The 18,279-nt window shown below is 38.0% G+C and overlaps 1 protein-coding gene across 1 annotated transcript in view; it reads right to left on the bottom strand.

Moving 5' to 3' along the window:
- The window catches only part of arhgap24 (Rho GTPase activating protein 24), a 73,102-nt gene that overhangs the window by 43,674 nt on the left and 11,149 nt on the right, over positions 1-18,279 (bottom strand). The window contains exon 2 of the mRNA XM_028601571.1: positions 15,800-16,024. Coding sequence (XP_028457372.1) covers positions 15,800-16,009 — 210 coding nt within the window. The 5' untranslated portion in view covers positions 16,010-16,024. The remainder of the gene's footprint in view (positions 1-15,799; positions 16,025-18,279) is intronic.

Raw genomic sequence — 18,279 nt, 5'->3', positions numbered from 1 at the left:
TTTTTTTTTTCAGTGAACACAGATCTTTTTGTCATGTACTGATTCTAGGGAAACAGGAGATGACTTAAATGAATCATGTGTGGGTGAGATAGATTTAAAAAAAAAAAAGGCTTTTGGACTGTATGTATATTTAAAAATAAAATAAAAGGACCTGTGTAGTCCCTCCATATTGTAAACCCTTACGAAACAAACGTATATCGCAATATACTAGAATTTATATGGCAATACATTAGAAAATATTTTTCAATATATGAGACACTTCCTCATATATTTGAAAATATATTTCAATATATGAGACACTTCCTCATATATTTGAAAATATATAGCAATAAATGGATGGAAAACTATTTCTATATATTGATTAATATATTTTAAAATGCATTGATGTGCAAACAAAACTGTATTACATTATTGCATGTATGTGTATTGAAAAACAAATTATGTGTTAAGCAATAAGCTCATGCATAGGGCATTGAGCTTGATCAACAATAGTCCAAATCACATTTTTGCATGACATTTACATTATATAGCCATATGGATGGACCATATATTGCTGTGTATTGATTCATACAGGATATTGTAAAATGAAGATGACAGAGTATTATAAATTAAATCATCATTAACAGCAAAATATTTTTTTTTTCTTTGTGTCCACCTTCGGAGGCACACACAAGCCTGTCTATGACACAAGCCACTGTCTGTGCATGCCTCAGCGGCAGAGGTGTATAAAGTACTAAAGACCCAGACCTGAGTAAAAGTACAAGTGCTCTATCAAAAAAGTGACTTGAGTAGAAATAGAAGTGCTCTTTAAGCACAACACTTAAGTGGAAGTACTAAAGTATTCAACATTTTTTGTACTTAAGTATTGCAAGTAGTTTATTTTAAAATATACTACTCAAGTACTAAAAGTAAAAGTACAAGTATTGTGTTATGTAGTTAAAAAGCAGTCAAATTTTGAATAACATATTGTTGGAGTTCAACTTTTTACTTGGTATTAAGACGGAGAATTACAGGCAGTCACAAGCTGTACATGGCTGGATATGAAGGAAGTTTCTGAAATAAACCCCAAAAGGTACATTAATGTCACAGCTGTTATAACTACTATTATCTGCTACAACAGTGGGTTATTAATCACTTATTAACACATACTGAAATAAAATGTGTGATGTAGTGGAAAGTTAGCAAGCTAGCAAAATACAGATAAACTAGCAGCTTCACATCACAGGGTCAAACGGTTAACATTCAGGACTCACTGCAGACTCAAACTACTCAGGAATAGATTACTCTGCTGCAACAACAGCTCAATAGAAAGAGTACAAACTTAAATCGTCTCTGATTTCATACAGGCAATCGCCGTAATGAAAAGAAACACAACGCAATCTCTGGGATTTATTACGTAATTTACGCGATTATCGTACGTAACTAACATAGCCATAACTACACACACACTGTAACCTACACAGTCTCCGTAGCGTGAGGAATTCACAACAGCACATAAAAAATGTATCGGAGTAAAAATATTAAACTCATCGAAAATATGTACTCAAGTAAAAGTGGAAGTAGGAGAAAAAAATAATACTCCAGTAGAGTACAGATACAGCCTTTTAGTACTTAAGTAGAGTAGTGAAGTAGTTCTACTTCGTTACTCTATAGCTCTGCTCAGCAGTGAGAGGAGACAATAAGAAAAAATAATGAAGTTTGCGCTAGTGAGCTGGTCAAAGGGGAAGGATAAAGATGCTCTCAGTATAGTCCCTGTAAATTGGATCGTAGACTTTGATCCTGAAAACTCTAAAAAGGAGTATCTTATCGAGTGCCACAGTATCGGTGGTATAAGAGGCCTACTAATGGGTGGCTGGTTGAACCAGCACACATTTTGCAGTTGGCAGGCAAGTACAGTGCTTATTTGTTTTTTTTACTTGGTTAGTCATGCAGCATTAATCATGATAGCAATTATCCTGTTGAGATTTTGGCATTATTGGCCTAGTAACGTTTGCTGTATACATTTTTAATTAGCAGTGAAACATTAAACACTTATTTTAAAAGTCATAAATTGAAGAATTTCAGCTAAGATTTGGGTTAATAAGAATACTTAACTGTCACAGTCAACATTGTCAGCCAACATTATACAGTGAAAATTTGTTATTGGTTTGGTGTTTTGTCTTATTTTGGTAAAAATGTTTTTTTCTGTTTTGTATTTTTGCTCTGTTTCCTGTTTTATTTTGACGGTCTTGTTTTCTGTCTTGTCTTGTTTTGTTTTACTTTCTGTGTTTTCCCGCCCTTGTGATTGCCCTAATGTGTTTCACCTGTTTCCCAGCCTCGTGCCACCTGTCTTGTGTTTCCTCGTTAGCCTGTGTATTAAGTCTTGGTGTTCCCCTTGTCCTGTGTCAGATAATTGTGTGTGTCTTGTTGCCTGTTTGTAGTCCTGTGTGTTAGGCTTAGTGTTCCTGGTTTTTTTGTCTCCTGTCTCTGAGTTTTGTGTTCGTTCTCCCTGCGGTCTCTGTGTTCTGGTTCTATTATCCAGCTCTGTTTTGCCTTTTTGCATTTTTGGATTACCTCAGTTTTTACTCCTTGTCTTGTTTCTTGCGTTTTTGCTATTTTGGATTCTTGCTGGTTTTACCCTGGATTTCTGTGTTTGTAATAAATCTTCACATCAACTTTCTCCCGCCTGCCTGCTCTCTGCCTTCGGGTCCTCAACTTCCCTGAACCATAACAAAATTAACTCTTGTGTGTATCTGCACATCCCTACCAGCAAACCAATTTGCCATTTGCCAAACACGTGTACATAAGCTTCAGATGGAACCATGGTGACATGCCTTTCATTCTGTTTGTTCTCAGGTCAATGTCCCTTCAGTTGCTGCTTTTGAAATAAACCTCATTCAATTAATGTGCACTGTATTGAGGTCTTATTCAATCTATTATATTTTGATATATATAACAAACATTGTACATTATATTTCATATTTAACATGTATACAATATATAAAATTATAATTATATATAATATATTATTTAATATCAAATATATCTAAGACATTTATGTTCCCATATAAATCTGATTATATAATCTTGCACATTGAAGTATATTATCTCATATAATTTTACATATATATTTACATATATACAATGCCTCTTCCAATATATAATCTTGTATAATGTGGGACATATTTCAATATATATAACAATATATTAAATAATATAAATCAATATATTTAAGACATATATGTTCCCATATAAATCTGATTATATTATCTTGTACATTGAAGTATATTATCTCATATAATTTTACATATATATTTACATATATACAATGCCTCTTCCAATATATGATCTCATATAATGTGGGACATATTTCAATATACATAACAATATATTACATAATATAACAATATGTATTTATTCAATATATGAAAACGGCAATAATTGCAATATTTTCCCATATATTGCAATGTATTGCAATATATAACTTACATATATAATATATTATTATATAATACATCATATAATATATTACTATGTAAATCTCACAATACATGAAGACACATGAAATATATTGTCACATCATATATTGATAAATATATTTTTGTTGCGTAAGGGAAGCCACAACACCACTGACATTCTTTCCCTCTGTTTCTAAGCCACAGCCACACTTTCCATACTGACATCTTCCCTGGTGGCCTGTTGTTTGCTGCAGACAAACCCAACCACAGACAGACAGTAGTAGAGTAATATTTACCAAGCAAAGAGTACGGTAGCCTGCAAAAAAAACTATTTTGGGGTGTTTTCTGCATTTTTATATTGCTGTTAACAAGGATGAGGTCATTTTTTGGAAACAATCTAATGACACAAACCCACTTATCTTTGTTCTCAACGAAAAATCTCTACACACTCATATGGGACGGAAGAGGCTCAGAGGAATCTGTTCGAGGAAAGCAACAGCAGGAGGCTCAGGTTTTTAAGCAGCAGACCAGCCTGTCATGGGGTCTGTTTCTGAGGCTGTGTCCAACAGTATGCTCCAAACAAAATCTATTTTGGATTGTTTTCTCAGACTGCAAGCAAATACCAGAATACTGACTGTGTGACTCCAGCTCTGTTCAGTTAATAGCAATTAAATCCAAATGTGACGTCCTTTTTGCTCATAAAACCTGACATTTTACCTCGGTGAACATTCAAGTTTGTTTATGAGTATAGTGGCTCAATCCCAAAGTGAGCCCTGAGGACTAAGGACTAAAGACTCACAGACTTAATTGATCTCAGGTGCTAAGTGAGTGAGGGTGTGAGGCCACATGGGCTCAGATAGCTAGAAATGGGATTGGGACAGCACTTCACTAGATCACGTTACCTTGGCAACAAAGATGTTGCTGACACTTCCCAGTTTGGGAATTTTCATTTTAAGTTTTTTGCTTTCCACACGGCCAAGGCACAGGAAACTCTTGTTTTACAAGCTGGACAACAGGTTGGTCTGTGTTCCGTGGTCGTATGTCGTGCTGTTGTGTAAACGTCACAACGCTTTGAACTGTGGGTAATTCCCTTTGGTGAAGTCTGCATCAATGCAGGCTCACGGAAAGGGCTTGGTAAGTGTGTACACAAACCCTCACAGCAATTGAAATTTGACATTTGAACAACCCTAAACCCTTACGAATTTCGCGAGGACATGCACTAAAGTTCGTGAGTCTGTGAGTCCGGACTTTGGGATTGGGCCATTGTTCCCTGCAGCCTTGGATGTTTCCTTAATTACCCCTTAGGTCAGATTGGCTTTCTCAATGAAATGATAGGAAGACACAGTGGGACCAGCTGGACACCATGACATTTAACATGTTTTAATGAGCTGATATCATTATAATTTTGTTATCTACATAATAATGAAAATCATGTGATGATCAATGTGATGATTTGGTCAGCTGGAAAGATGCTCAAAGAGTTACTCCCTATGCAGTTTGATACCTGCATAGGTATCGGGCAACTTTCTGTGTTTACCTTCATTTGCGAGTCAAACTAAATTGAAGTTTGACTCATCCGGCATATACGGAGCAACATTATCATTCATTTAGAGTTGTGTTTCTGGCCACCTAGTCTATATCAACAATGTTTCACTTTAGGGATTGTTCTCGTGCCGCCAGAAAATTCCGCTGGATGTCCCTGATTTTCGGCCGGATGTCCATCACCTTCTGCTTTCTTTGTGTTGGAATTTTAAACACCGGTTGATTTATGAGGACTATGGTTAACTGCTCCTCAGATTTCTGCAGGGTAAATCCAAAAAGCTAGCTACCATCTGTCAAATTTGTTTTCTGTTGCACAACTAAAACAACTTTTGAACGTACACATGTTCCACCAAAACAAGTTCCATCCCGAGGCCATTTTGCAGAGGAGCCATGGCTCTGTCCGGCACTTAGCACCGCCCAAGACGATTGTGATTAGTTTAAAGAAATGCCAATAAACCAGAGCACGTTTTTCCTCCCACCCTGGAATGCTGTGTGGACTAGCCAGACCCTCCTCCGAGCGCTGTGGAAGAAGGTCTGGCAATGCAAGACTACTGGCCACCTCCATGAATGTAAGTTCAATTCTCATTATCCTTTTAGCTCTGTTTTTGCTCTCCGCCAACTCCTGAAGAAAATATCTGTCTCTTTAGCTGCTAAATGCTAATGTTTACCAGCTAGTTGCTAACCTTTTGCCCTTTTGTGCTGACCAGGTAGTGTACAGTTGCCTTTTCGCTGAAAACAGCAGCCTGCTACGCCAGAAAATGACACGATGAGAGCAGTAAGTGTGAACTAAAACAGTGAAATTGTAGATCAGAAACGCGTGAGCTCAAAGTCGGGTGATAATTCTCTGAAGTTTCATCATTATTAGCGACCTGTTTTCCATATAAGCAGTGATGTGATCAATCATTAATATTCTAGTATTATAGCTGATAAAAGCCGCTTTAAGAATAAAAATTATTAGGCCACCAGAATCTCTCATGGCAAACAAATGATACATTTTAAGTTAAGAGATAACCTTGGCTTGTTAAATAATGATCTGGATTGATGAATTAGTATAGGAAGCAGGACATGTGGCAAGATAATGAAATGCAGAGCAATATATTGTGGAGCAGAAATTGATTTCAGATTGCAAACAGTTAAAGCTCACACTGAAGTCAATTAACCAAAAGTTATTGGTGTAACAGGTCATTTAAGTGCTCATTAAACCTTGGCTGGTTGGTCAGCGGCCCTTTTATCCAATAATTACTGTTCTCCAGCGTCAGTGACCTCTCAGACACAGGAAGTCAGTCTCTGTGGGAGACCTGCAGACGTTACCTATAATTTTTTTTTCTGTGTGGACTAGTAAGTGTGTAAGTGCATACGTCTGTCTATGTGTTAATTCTTTTCACTATCAGAGTCTACTTTTGCTCTATAAGACCTGTCTATTTAAGTGGCAACGAGTTATTAATGGTTGTTCTGCTCTGATCGCTCCACTGAGTCCATCGCTCCAATAAATGTCATCATTATTTCACAGTTATAAAACAGGTAGCTCTGATCTTCGGCTCCGACTTGCTAAAAGCCACTCAGTAAATCCACGGCTGCGACTGCATAAGATTCACTAAAATATTAATATGCCAGTCAAACGCAATAGGGCGGAAAGAGTAGAGGACTTCTCCATTAATTATTATTTACTTGGTGGATTAACTGTGGGTGAATAATGTGAGAAGTTAGACATAAACCAGGAGAATATGATACAGAGTCTGAAAGTCTGAAATAAACAAGAGGAGAGTTAAAAAGTTGGGGAAATCACAAAGCAAGGCTGTTACATTACAATGTAACATTAAACCTAGTATGTGCTAAAAACAGTGAGTGACAAAACATCTCAGACATGATTTTTAATATAGAAAAGTAACGCACACAAAGGGTTTTTGTGAGCTGCTGATCATTGGAGGTAGACTTAAACGTAAGAAAAAAAGTGTCAAATATGCTGGCTCCATATGCATTTCTCAATGCAACAATGTTTGTTGTTGTTGATTTTGAAGACGGCCTGAGGGCCAAAACGTCATCTAAATAAAATAGAGAAATGCATGTGGAGCCACACTTTTTGTCTTACTTTTAAGACATGATTTTTAAAAACACTAATCATAGAAGAATGGGGAATATATATATGATGGTCTGAACACGCAACACACATTAATGATCTACCATTTAGCCAATCTAAGTGTTTTTTTTGCATTTGTTCTGAAATAGATGAATCATCACAGTCAGGCTTTAATGCTGAATTTATGCAAATCACACACTATCAGGCACTAAATACATGAGTACTACTACACTAAACTGAATAGAAACACAACGCTGGACCTTCTAGCAAAAAACTGTCTAATGTGCAAGAACATCTGGGACAGAGAGCTATAGTAGCAGTCAACAAGGACAAGAATGGTATTCTAAAACCCCAAGAAAGCCTACAGTGATTTATGTGCAAGCAACTAGAAAACCCACGCTGTCCTGTCACTTTCTTGCAGGAATACCTGTCCCTGCTGCTGCCTGCCTGATGCACAGACCTTTTTTTAAATCTTCATCCAGAAAAGATCTACCTACACCTGTCTGAGCTTTCTCAAATCCTGAAATGTAAGACAAGAAAAGATAGGAAAGGTCTTTTTTTCCTTTTAAAAATAATAAAATGCAAAAGCAATTACTGTGAAATCTTATAAAACCAAACTGATAGAGAGTGAAGGGTACACTGTCCTCTATAAAAATGTAAATCCTTAAGAGAAGAATAATATAATGTTTCAAGAATGTTGATAACTTGTAGTTTCCACATCCTACTGTATACCACCCTAATTCATTAAAACAAAAATAGATGATTTTTGACCTTGGGACTGAGACACATGTACTCACGCTCATATCTTGAAAATACTGCACACTGATGGTGATTAGTCTTAAATTGTGGTATAATCTGTGACCAACATAAGAGTTTTTTTTTAAATCAAAAATACTTAATGACAATTCAGTTGCAAATGTGGAGACTTGAACATGTGGATACATTTTATGTAAATATATTGTATAATATTATGACACATACTGTATGAACAGCTCAAGATATGAGTTTTAGATATTTCCTGTGAAATACTTTTATAGCTTATTCAGCTGAACTCTCAGTTCCAGTATATCCACACCTTTAAAACTAGAGCACAGCTGCAGGAGGCATCACTACTTTGCCTTGCAAAGTATACAAATAACCAACCACAGAACAGGACGGAGCCATATTCCTGCGCACTGACTATTTTTCAGTGAAATTAGTTTGCAGCTAGTTAAGCTTGGCCCTCTCTTACAGTACCACCTTTTAAAACTGGAGCGCAGCTGCATCCACCAGAGAGAAACAATATTTCTGTGTATTAACTATTCTTGCAGTGTAGCTTGGTTGTGCCACATACTGTTTGTGTGACATCTCAAAGCAAACTGCCTGGAGTCTTAGATGATAAACATCAACGGGACTTAAAGATAACTGGCTCATGATATGATAACATTTAATTTGGCTATACCAAAGGAAATTAATGACATGATTGAAGCTAGGTTGGTAGATTGAACAAATGCAAATTTCATGAAAGCCTGCCTACAACTGTGTGATATATTATGTGTGTAAAGTTTTATCAGGGATAAAAAGCTTGTCATGGACCAGAGTCTTGGTCAAGGTGTGTGAATATGTGTACAGTTGACAGAACAACCATTTGTTATTACACCATTTTGCCAAGTACTAAGATTCAAAACTTTAATTTAAAAAACATGGATGCAACAAAATCCCAAAAACCTAATGTAGTCATTTTGTACATTACTTTATATCAGTAGATATATATTGATCCCCAAGGGGAAATTCAAGGTCCCAGTAGCTTACAGACATCCCACACAACATTCACATACATCACAAACAGGATGATAAAAAGCCAATCCACATGAATAGCATTGACAATAAAATACAAAAATACTAAATAAAATTAAAAATTTAAGAATCAACATGAATGTACCAAGGGATGTATAAGCATGAGACACTTGCAGTGACAGGGTAGGGACTGACCCTGTGATTCAGTATGTATGGTAAGGTGCTCTATGAGAGTGTGTGTCATGGTGGTAGTGCAAATCGGTCCAATAGCGCAAGGATAAAGTCTAGAGACCAGCATTAAATATGGACACTATAAGAGAATAATGTAAACATAGTAATATAAAAACTATAGCAGTAGAAGGATAAAGTTTAAAAAAGACAGTACAGATCCTACAGTACTGCCATACCAGTGTGTATGTATTGGCAACTTACCCTTTAAAAAACCTGGTCAGTTATTGCTTATGGGACATCCCATTGCCCATCCCAACAGAGAAATCAGAAAACATTTCAGATAACATTTACATTTCTATATGTTAGTTTGCATGTTTTGTATTTAGTTGCCTGTGTGTGTGCATATATTGTGTATTGATTTGTGCTCCACCTTGATGTACCCTTAGTGGTAATTTAAACTCTTTCCTTCCTGCTACCCATTACGCTCTCTATAAAGCTGATGATATTGAGTATCTTATTGAGACATGCTATGCTTGTAAGATAATACCAAACCTCAAGCATGGCTTTGATTTATTGTTCAGTCTCTTAACTAAACTTCACAAAGCAAGAAGAAAGAAATGAAGATGAAATACATTTATAGACCGCAGAATTATAACAAATATCGTGATACCCGATTCTGCTCTCAGCTCTCCCTCCAGGGCTTCTGAGAGGACACAGAGTGGATTATATGGCATGAACTGATACTGCTGATACACATTTTTGTCTGACAGGTCACTTCAGTCGCTGACTTGAGGACTGACTGAGCAGTGACTTGCCACACAAAATAAGAAGCACCCAGTAATAGTACCTCAACATGTCTCTGTTAGCTTGTCCACATTAGGTACAATTCATTTATAACCTGTCGAACCATCAGATGTATAGGAATTAGAAGATTTGGAATTTGTAGCCACAACAATCTGAGCTATTCCTTTCCAAAAACAGCTAAAAACTTAAAATGATGCTGTTTGGAAGAACAAAAAAAAACAGTAAATTGCGGGCAAGAAAGCCAAATTCGCAAAACTACAGACAATAACAACACTTACAATTCTATTCTGCGGGACAATGCGCAGGCTAATACATGTAAGATAAACATGGTCTTTTGCCCAGGGAAACCAAGTGAAACCCTTGTTGTGTCTGAAGGATTTTGATGTGATTCAACACTGCTCCTGCATCAGCTGCATAGTCTCTTCTTGTGAGGAAATGTGCTCCCCCACTTGTACAAATACCACTACACCTGCACATACCTAAAATTTATAGTAGTTACCACCTGAGGTATTGGAGACTGAGAAAGTGCTCAGAAAACTGAACTTGCATCAACTTGTTCCAAGTCCAGTGAGACTTAATTGACTTTTCCATCCATCAAAACAGAGCTTATTAGACATGCAGTCGCCATACAGGGAATAGTCTCTGCATTTAGTGTGCGTACTAGGAATACTGACCACCAGAACTGTCTAATGATTCATTATTTTCATGCTCTAATGTATTGAGCCTGCTGAAGAAATGCCTGTACCTAAATATTAATGTCAAACCAAAGTAATAATGTCAGGAATAAGAGAAGATGCACTTGGCTTTTAGTATGTCACTCATGCTGACTGTTGTGACCCAGCCATGTGCATTCCTGTGCATGTTCAATTAATGTCACACCTACACGTAAAATCTGTGTTTGAATCTGTATCCAGAAAGATGATGTCAGGCGTGCGTTTAATGACGTACAGAAAGAGGGTGTTTAGATAATATCCACATTATTGTCCACATTCCTTTGACATTCAAGTCAGATCACGTCTGGGTGTGATGTGACTCACTGCAACCATCACACCTTACAAGTACACATAAGTATACACTCTGCCATGTAAAGTCACAAGCGTAACCATCATCTGTGTCTGTCAATGTCAAAAGTGACGACATAGTAACTGCAGCAGCAAAGGTCAGACAAATGGTACAGTGTTAATGTTTTTATCGAAACAGCAGCAAGACGACACAGTCTTGCGGTATGAATAATTACCGAACCGCAGTGGCATTTTATTTACTCCCGTTAAATGCCAAGGTCAAACTGTTTCTAGCTCAAGCAGGGAAAACAAGGGATTTTCAGTGCCTTATTGCTCTGTTACATTATTGATGTAATGCAAATTCTCATCAAAGTACTTTTCTTCAGATCATTTTGTCTGAGTTTGGACACGGCCCCCTCGTGATATGAATGTTAATCAATAATTTGTAAGACTTCTTGTGGCTAGAATCGTAAATTCCTAATTACATTTTAATATGTCTTGCATTTCTTAATACATTCTAATAAAATAAAATTGGTTCAATGTATTCATTCACAATTCTCTCATTCATTCATAATGTTACCTCGCTTTACTTCGCTGGAATACAAAAACAATGCTAAGTGGTTTAAATTACAATAATCATACCATTTCACCCACTGAATGAATACTGTCTTTGTTTACGGCTCAGCCAGTTGAAATCTGAGTGCATGTGTGCGTGTGTTTGTGTGTGAGCATGTCAGTGAATACATGCATGCTTGTGCATGCCTACATCTCCATGGGCGAGTAAGGGCAGGCAGATGGCATGTTGACGCTAAGCCCACACGTGCCGTACCCTACGCATGCTTTTCAGTGACCCTTCACCTCCATCTGACTCCCATTCTTTAGATTCCACGCGTTGCTCGAAGAGGTTCGGCCCGACTGTATGGGACACAACACTCTTTGTAATAATGTTATCTACAAACCTCAGAATTCCTCTGAGCAGCAGTGTAACAATATCTCATCTGATCTGGTCTGTATAAAGTTATGCGCTACTAGTATTTCTCAAGACCAGTTTAGTACAATTAGTTTACTTTGTGTGTTGCACATACAAACACAGAAAGGTGGACCCAACAACATATTCATTCATTTAGCTTCCCATTTTAACCATTACGACCTGTTGTGTGGCCCCTTATTGGCAGGAATTTATAAGTGTTTCCGAAAAAAAACATACAACCATTACAAAAACAGTTCATATGAACATTTTCTAGTTAGGTAAAAGCGACTAAAATTCAGTATTCTTATAATAACAAGGGATCAAATGACTGTTGTGGTGGAACATGTGTAGGTTCAAAGGTTGTTATAGTAATGCAACAGAAACAGATGGTCTGGCTAGCTGTCTGAATTCACCCTGTAGAGATCTGAGGAGCAGTTAACCATAGTCCTCAGAAATTGACCGGAGTTTAAAATTCCAACACAAAGAAAGCGGAAGGTAACAGACATCCAGCCAAAAAGAGGGACATCCGGTGGAATTTCTGGCAGCACTGGAGCAATCCCAGAAGTGGAAAGTCGTGGATATAGACTAGTTCACTCCTAACCGCTCTCATAGCATCGTTTTTCATAGGCAGTAGGCAGCTGTTTTCAACGACAAAAAAGCAATAAAAACCCACTGTATGCTACCTGCCCAGCATCTCAGTGTTGTGTTTACAACTTGTTTCCGCTGCTCCCAAGTTCCCAAAGAAATCAGTTATTGAAGGGTTACGGATTGGTTATACTTAGGTAACTAAAACTACTTGGTTAGGGTTTGAGAAAGATTGGATGGAGCCCTCGCCATAGTATAGGAGTTGGACACATTGTATGCCTAACCCTCCACCCAGACCTCCTCTCTAGAATATAGAAAAAGGTTTTGTGGTACTATAACAATGTCAAACCTTTTTGCTTCTAAGAGACCACATGACGACAAAGGTCGCTTATCAGGAAAATGTCGCCTTTGTTTTAAAATGTGACTGTTCATGTCTAATTAGTTCAATTTTTGTTGGCGTCTGTGTTTCCATAGGCAACAGAGAGGGGCAGATGTTCCTGTTCCCACTGAGGAAGCAGCAATTAGGCTAATGTGACAGGTAATACATTTCTTCAAACTTCACAGCATGTGAGAGAATTAATTAATAGCTGATCTAAATATGGCTTCTCACCCGTGCGTTTTGTGGGCCGGGACAGAGAGATTTAACTCCACTGCACACACTCTAAGTTAAGAGATAGATCTTGGTCCCCTCTTGAACATCAGAGCCTATAGGAGCTACAGCTCTCTCTCCCATTTGCCCTACATGTGTTCTTTCTTTCGGGATGTCGGAAACTACAGTAAATCTTCTATTTTGTTGGGTACTGTGTTGGGGTGTTGTTTCTGTGCTATTCCATGCTGCTCTGCTTTGGAGGTCACAAAGATTTAACAACTTTGAACACACTGCTCTGTGCCTGACCTAGTTTTAGTGAAATGTCCCATTCTCTGCAAAAAGTAGCAGTTCTATGTATCTGAATTTTATGTTGGCTTTGTTTCAGAAGTAGAATAGGGTAGAAAGTTACAAAACATTGAAGAGTAGCTGAAGTTGCGGGGTCATTAAAGAATAATATTTCTGGGTGGATAAATATAGATGGCAAGAATAGTTCAAAGGGAAACAAATTGTTTTTCTGTCATTGTCTGTACATTATTATGAAGAAGGGATTCACAGCATTTGCATCATTCCCTCAGGATATTCACAGCACCAAGAACTAAAGCAAAAGTGTTGGTGCTCCTGTTTTAAATACACTACTTAAGAATCAGAGCTACCCAAAAATAGCAGTAAAGAGTATCTCTTCTCCCTGTTTCTGGCCAGTGGCCCACCTTCAGGTCTGGCGCTTTAACCCTCAGAGCCTTCTGCTGCTGGTGTGGCTTGGGTTTGGCTGAGCTGAGCTTGCTGGGAAATCAGCCAGACAAAGATGTGTGGGTAGAGGAGTAGAATTAAGATTTCAATTGTGCTCAAGTGCTCAAATTTCCACTGGAAAATTAGGATATTGTTTAGGTATTAGAAATAGTTCAGGTCCTTTGTGTATATTTTTTGTGCAGACAAAGAACAGAGCTTCTGGTGTGAAACAGCTGGCTTCTACAATTGCAAAAGGGTAACACTCCTTAATAAATAATAATGAGTAGTTACCAGTGAATGAGTAAGTGACAAATTAGTAAATAACTGCAAAAACAAATTGTGAATTTAGATACTGACCAGTCTCATAATTAGCTGTCATTCTTTAGCTTAGCATAAAAACCTGTACTGGCTCTGTTCGAATATAATAATAAAAAAACACCATAACATATTAAGCTTACTAATCAATGTTATATCTTGTTAGTTTCATCCGAGCTTTAGATGTGCTAATAGGGAGATTGTTTTTACTTTCGGACACAGCCGCACAGGCTAGCTATTTTCCCTTGCTTCTAGACTTACTGCTAAGCTAAGTTAAGATAGTAATTGTCTCCATGCTGTAGCTTCGTATTCAACTGACAGATATAAAAGTTGTATCAACCTTCTCATCTAAATCTCAGCAAGAGCCTATTTCCTAAGATGTCGAACTACTCTTTTAATATCACTTGTAATCTGTATTCAGTTGTCCCTGGCTCCCTGATGCTGAATCCCAATGAAAACAGAAGTAAAATAAATCAGTGACAACAGATTCAAATTTCTCTGTATCCCAGTTGTTTCAACTTCACCAGAGACAGCTTGTTAAAAACATGCAGCGCCTTATTGAACCAAACCTGGTGAAATTAATCATTAATCCCTTCTCTTCCACATGTCTGTGATTTGTCTTTGTAATGAGAATCAAATGTCTGTCTGTCTGCTTCTTTGTTCAGTCTACACATCCTCAGTGGGAGCGGCTGCCCGGCTACAGTAACGTTAGAGACAGCCTTATTGTCTGCATCACTCATTGTCTCCTCTTTTTTCTGGATAGCTTTGTGTGTTGGCTTCATTGACAACAAGCTCACAACAGTTTACTCTGACTTATCGTCAAACAGTCAAAAACAACCTGGCTCATTTGAATCAGAATCGTATCTTGTTATCGCATTTGGCTATGAGATAGCCCCAGGTGTCCCCTATTGTTTCATAGACATGGCACTTTGAATGTTTGAGATTGAGCCTGAACTTGGTCCTTGATTCATTCCATGTGATGAGCAAAACATTTACACAAAATGTCGCACATATATTTTTTTTCAAACTAGTAGGCGCTATTTCAAAAACATCTGCAAAAAATAACATAATTACAGGAACTGAGGATTTAGATAGAGACAGCAGCAGAGCATTTTGACAGTAATAGAAGTTGGTCAGGGAAGTGGGACATAAGCCAACCACTTGATAATTGACCACTTTGCATTAAGGGCTTTGGCAATTGATTTAAATAAGATATTAAACCGTTAAGCTCTGTATTATTTACCTTTAAATAATTGTTTTATATTGTAAGCTAATACTGGTAGTACTACTACTATAGTTTTTATTTCATTCATTCTAGTTTTATATTAGTTAGTCTTAGTGTATCTCTGTGTACCAAAAGCATGCATGCTTAACTTCTAAATCTAAATGAGTTAACCTGACTAAGAACAGCTGCAGCATCTGGCAAGCACATGGTAACCAAATAATTCCCAAATATTTCAACCTGCGGCATGCACCTTTCTGATATGATCAGCTGTTCATAGTCAGTGTCTATGCCATTTGCCAGCTCGATCAGCTCAGAAGAGATTAAATTGGTTTGTTGATTTAGCTGATAGTTGTATAGCAGCCCAAACTCAGTGATTGTTTTTGTGTAATTCCATTTACTTAGATTGGTATTTGATATTGCACAATGGATTAATGTGAATATTCATTGTACTACAAGTTCCAGCATGATTAACAGACTTGGCATCTAATTACTTTTGTCACACAGCAGTCTGTGAAATGTGTTTGTGGTGCCATTATTTCAAAATCAGTTTGGTTAGTCTTTCAGTGTGTTCGCAGCCTTACCAGGGCCTTGGTCTCCTCCTCGTCTTTGTAATAGTGAAGCTGGTCCCCTCGCAGAACAAACCAGCGGCTGTGCCAAGTCTTGACAAAACCTCCTTGCTTCCTGAGCCACCCACACCTGATGACAGCCGGCCGTCCCTGCCTCTGGCTCTCTGTGCTTTGCTGACCTCCACTGCGCTGGGGACTGCTGTGGGACACACACTGGTCATCCATTGCAGCAACTATAATCTGAAAAAGAGGCAAAAAAGTTTACATTTGTTTAGATTTGCAGAAGTTGTAAATTCTGAGTAGGCAATGGGTAAACATTAGGTCAACAAATACATTCTGCAACATATTACAAACAGATGCTGCAGAATAAAAAAAAGAAATGCTCTCTTAAAACTCAGCACGGGTATTTAGAACAGAAGTCCAGTACTGCTTCAAGTATAAGCTTCAAGTTTCAATATTCTGAAAGATTTCAACCAAAAGAGGAATGTACTTGTATGATAGAGAGAGTGTAAAAATGACACACACCATGATGTCACCACAGTCCGACGCAAATGTTGGAGCAACAAGTCTTTTAATTTAAAGGAACACGCCGACTTATTGGTAGTTTAGCTTATTCACCGTAACCCCCAGAGTTAGACAAGTCGATACATACCCTTCTCGTGTCCGTGCGTGTTGTAACACTGTCTGACGGCCCCACCGGTAGCTTAGCCTAGCACAGAACCTGCAGGTGACTGGTTCCATCTAGCCTACTGCTCCCAATAAGTGACAAAATAACGCCAACATGTTCCTATTTACATGTTGTGATTTGTATAGTCACAAGGTGTACAAAAAACAACTTAACATGAGACACAGCCATCTTCTAACAGTAAACAAACCGGGAACTATATTCTCAGACAGGCTTGCTGCAAAGCAAATCATTCTGCCCAAGTACTATATTCTTCCGCCTGAGAATATAGTTCCCAGTTTGTTTACTGTTAGAAGATGGCTTTGTCTCATGTTACATTGTTTTTTGTACACGCTGTGATTCTACAAATCACAACATATAAATAGGAACATGTTGGCGTTATTTTGTCACTTATTCGGAGCAGTAGGATTGCTGGAACCATTCACCTGCATGTTCTGTGCTGGCCTGATGCCGCTGGAGCCGTCAGACAGCCTTACAGCACGCACGGAGATGAGAAGGGTATGTATGGACTTGTCTAACTCTGGGGGTTACGGTGAATAAGCTAAATTCCCAATAAGTCGGCATGTTCCTTTAATGAAAACCGTTTTCTTCCGCTAGAGTCCATGGATTAGCCCCGAGTTACGTTTTTCTAATGTCATTTTCAGTTCTATTGAAATGCGTCACCTGTCTTTCTCAAAAAGGTAATCTTTTTTTTTTGTGATTTTGAAAAATGTAAAAGGGATGTTTATTTGCTGTGGTCAATTGTGGAACATTATGGAACTTGAGGGAGAGTGTTGAGTGTTGAGTGAGTGCAAGAAGACAAGGGCAGAAGAGGAAGTGTGGGAGGAGGAATTCATAAACCAGATAACAAGACCACAGGCCAAACGTCTAATCTCTTTTATCTGTTTCTTGTGTCACCCACCTATATAAATTGGCCCGCCAGTCTCAACATTTATAACAGTTTTTAAGTTTTAATATGACAGAACCCTTATTATTCAAGTAAATAAAATTTGATCTGGAGTTTGTACAGTATGATAAGTGTGTAGTTATGTTTCAGAAAGTTAAATTACATTGTTAGGTTATGAAAGATTTTGGTGATGACAAACTTATGTTTAGCCATGGCTCTATTGAAGGCAATGTTGGTCGGTCGTTCGGTCGGTCGGTTGGTCGGCCCACTGTGGCCCAGACTAAAGTTCAGTTTACCCAAAGTGACTATTTTGTAACATACTCATATACAGAAGACAAATGGGACAAATATCTTTGGCTGGGCCTAAAACCTTCCCACACGTCAATACATATTGTACACACAAGAGAGCACTCATAAACAACAACGCACATGCAATAAATCACCCTACACATATTGTTTCCATATGCATGATAGATTGTTTAAACCTCTGCATCATTCAGTGACATTTTCTACTGCTGCTACAGACTGCTGCTGTCAGCTTTAAGCATTGCCATGTTATCAGTGGCTCTGGCTGAGCTTTGCTTGGTGGAAGTCCAATCAGCCCACAGGTCCAGATGAGGACCAGATGCAGCCCAGCAGTGTTCCAGGCAGCAGTGGAGCAAGTGCAGCAGGGCTGCTGTTGTGATTTCAAAACTTTTACTGGTTCCATGCACACAGTCCAAGTAAGCGTGTCTGGTATTAATGAGCATCCATAAACACGCTCACTACTCTGCTCTAAGAAAATAGTTTTTCATTTGTTTTGCATTGTGCTACTACTATGTGTATTATCTTTTGTCCATCTCTACTTTATCTTTGCTTCACCTCAATGCTGGATCTATGTGTGTGTGTGTGTGTGTGTGGGGGTCAGTGCTCATATTTCAACAG

Source organism: Perca flavescens, chromosome 16 (genome assembly GCF_004354835.1).
Source record: "Perca flavescens isolate YP-PL-M2 chromosome 16, PFLA_1.0, whole genome shotgun sequence".
Taxonomy (NCBI): domain Eukaryota; kingdom Metazoa; phylum Chordata; class Actinopteri; order Perciformes; family Percidae; genus Perca; species Perca flavescens.
This window is presented reverse-complemented; position numbering and strand designations above follow the sequence as displayed.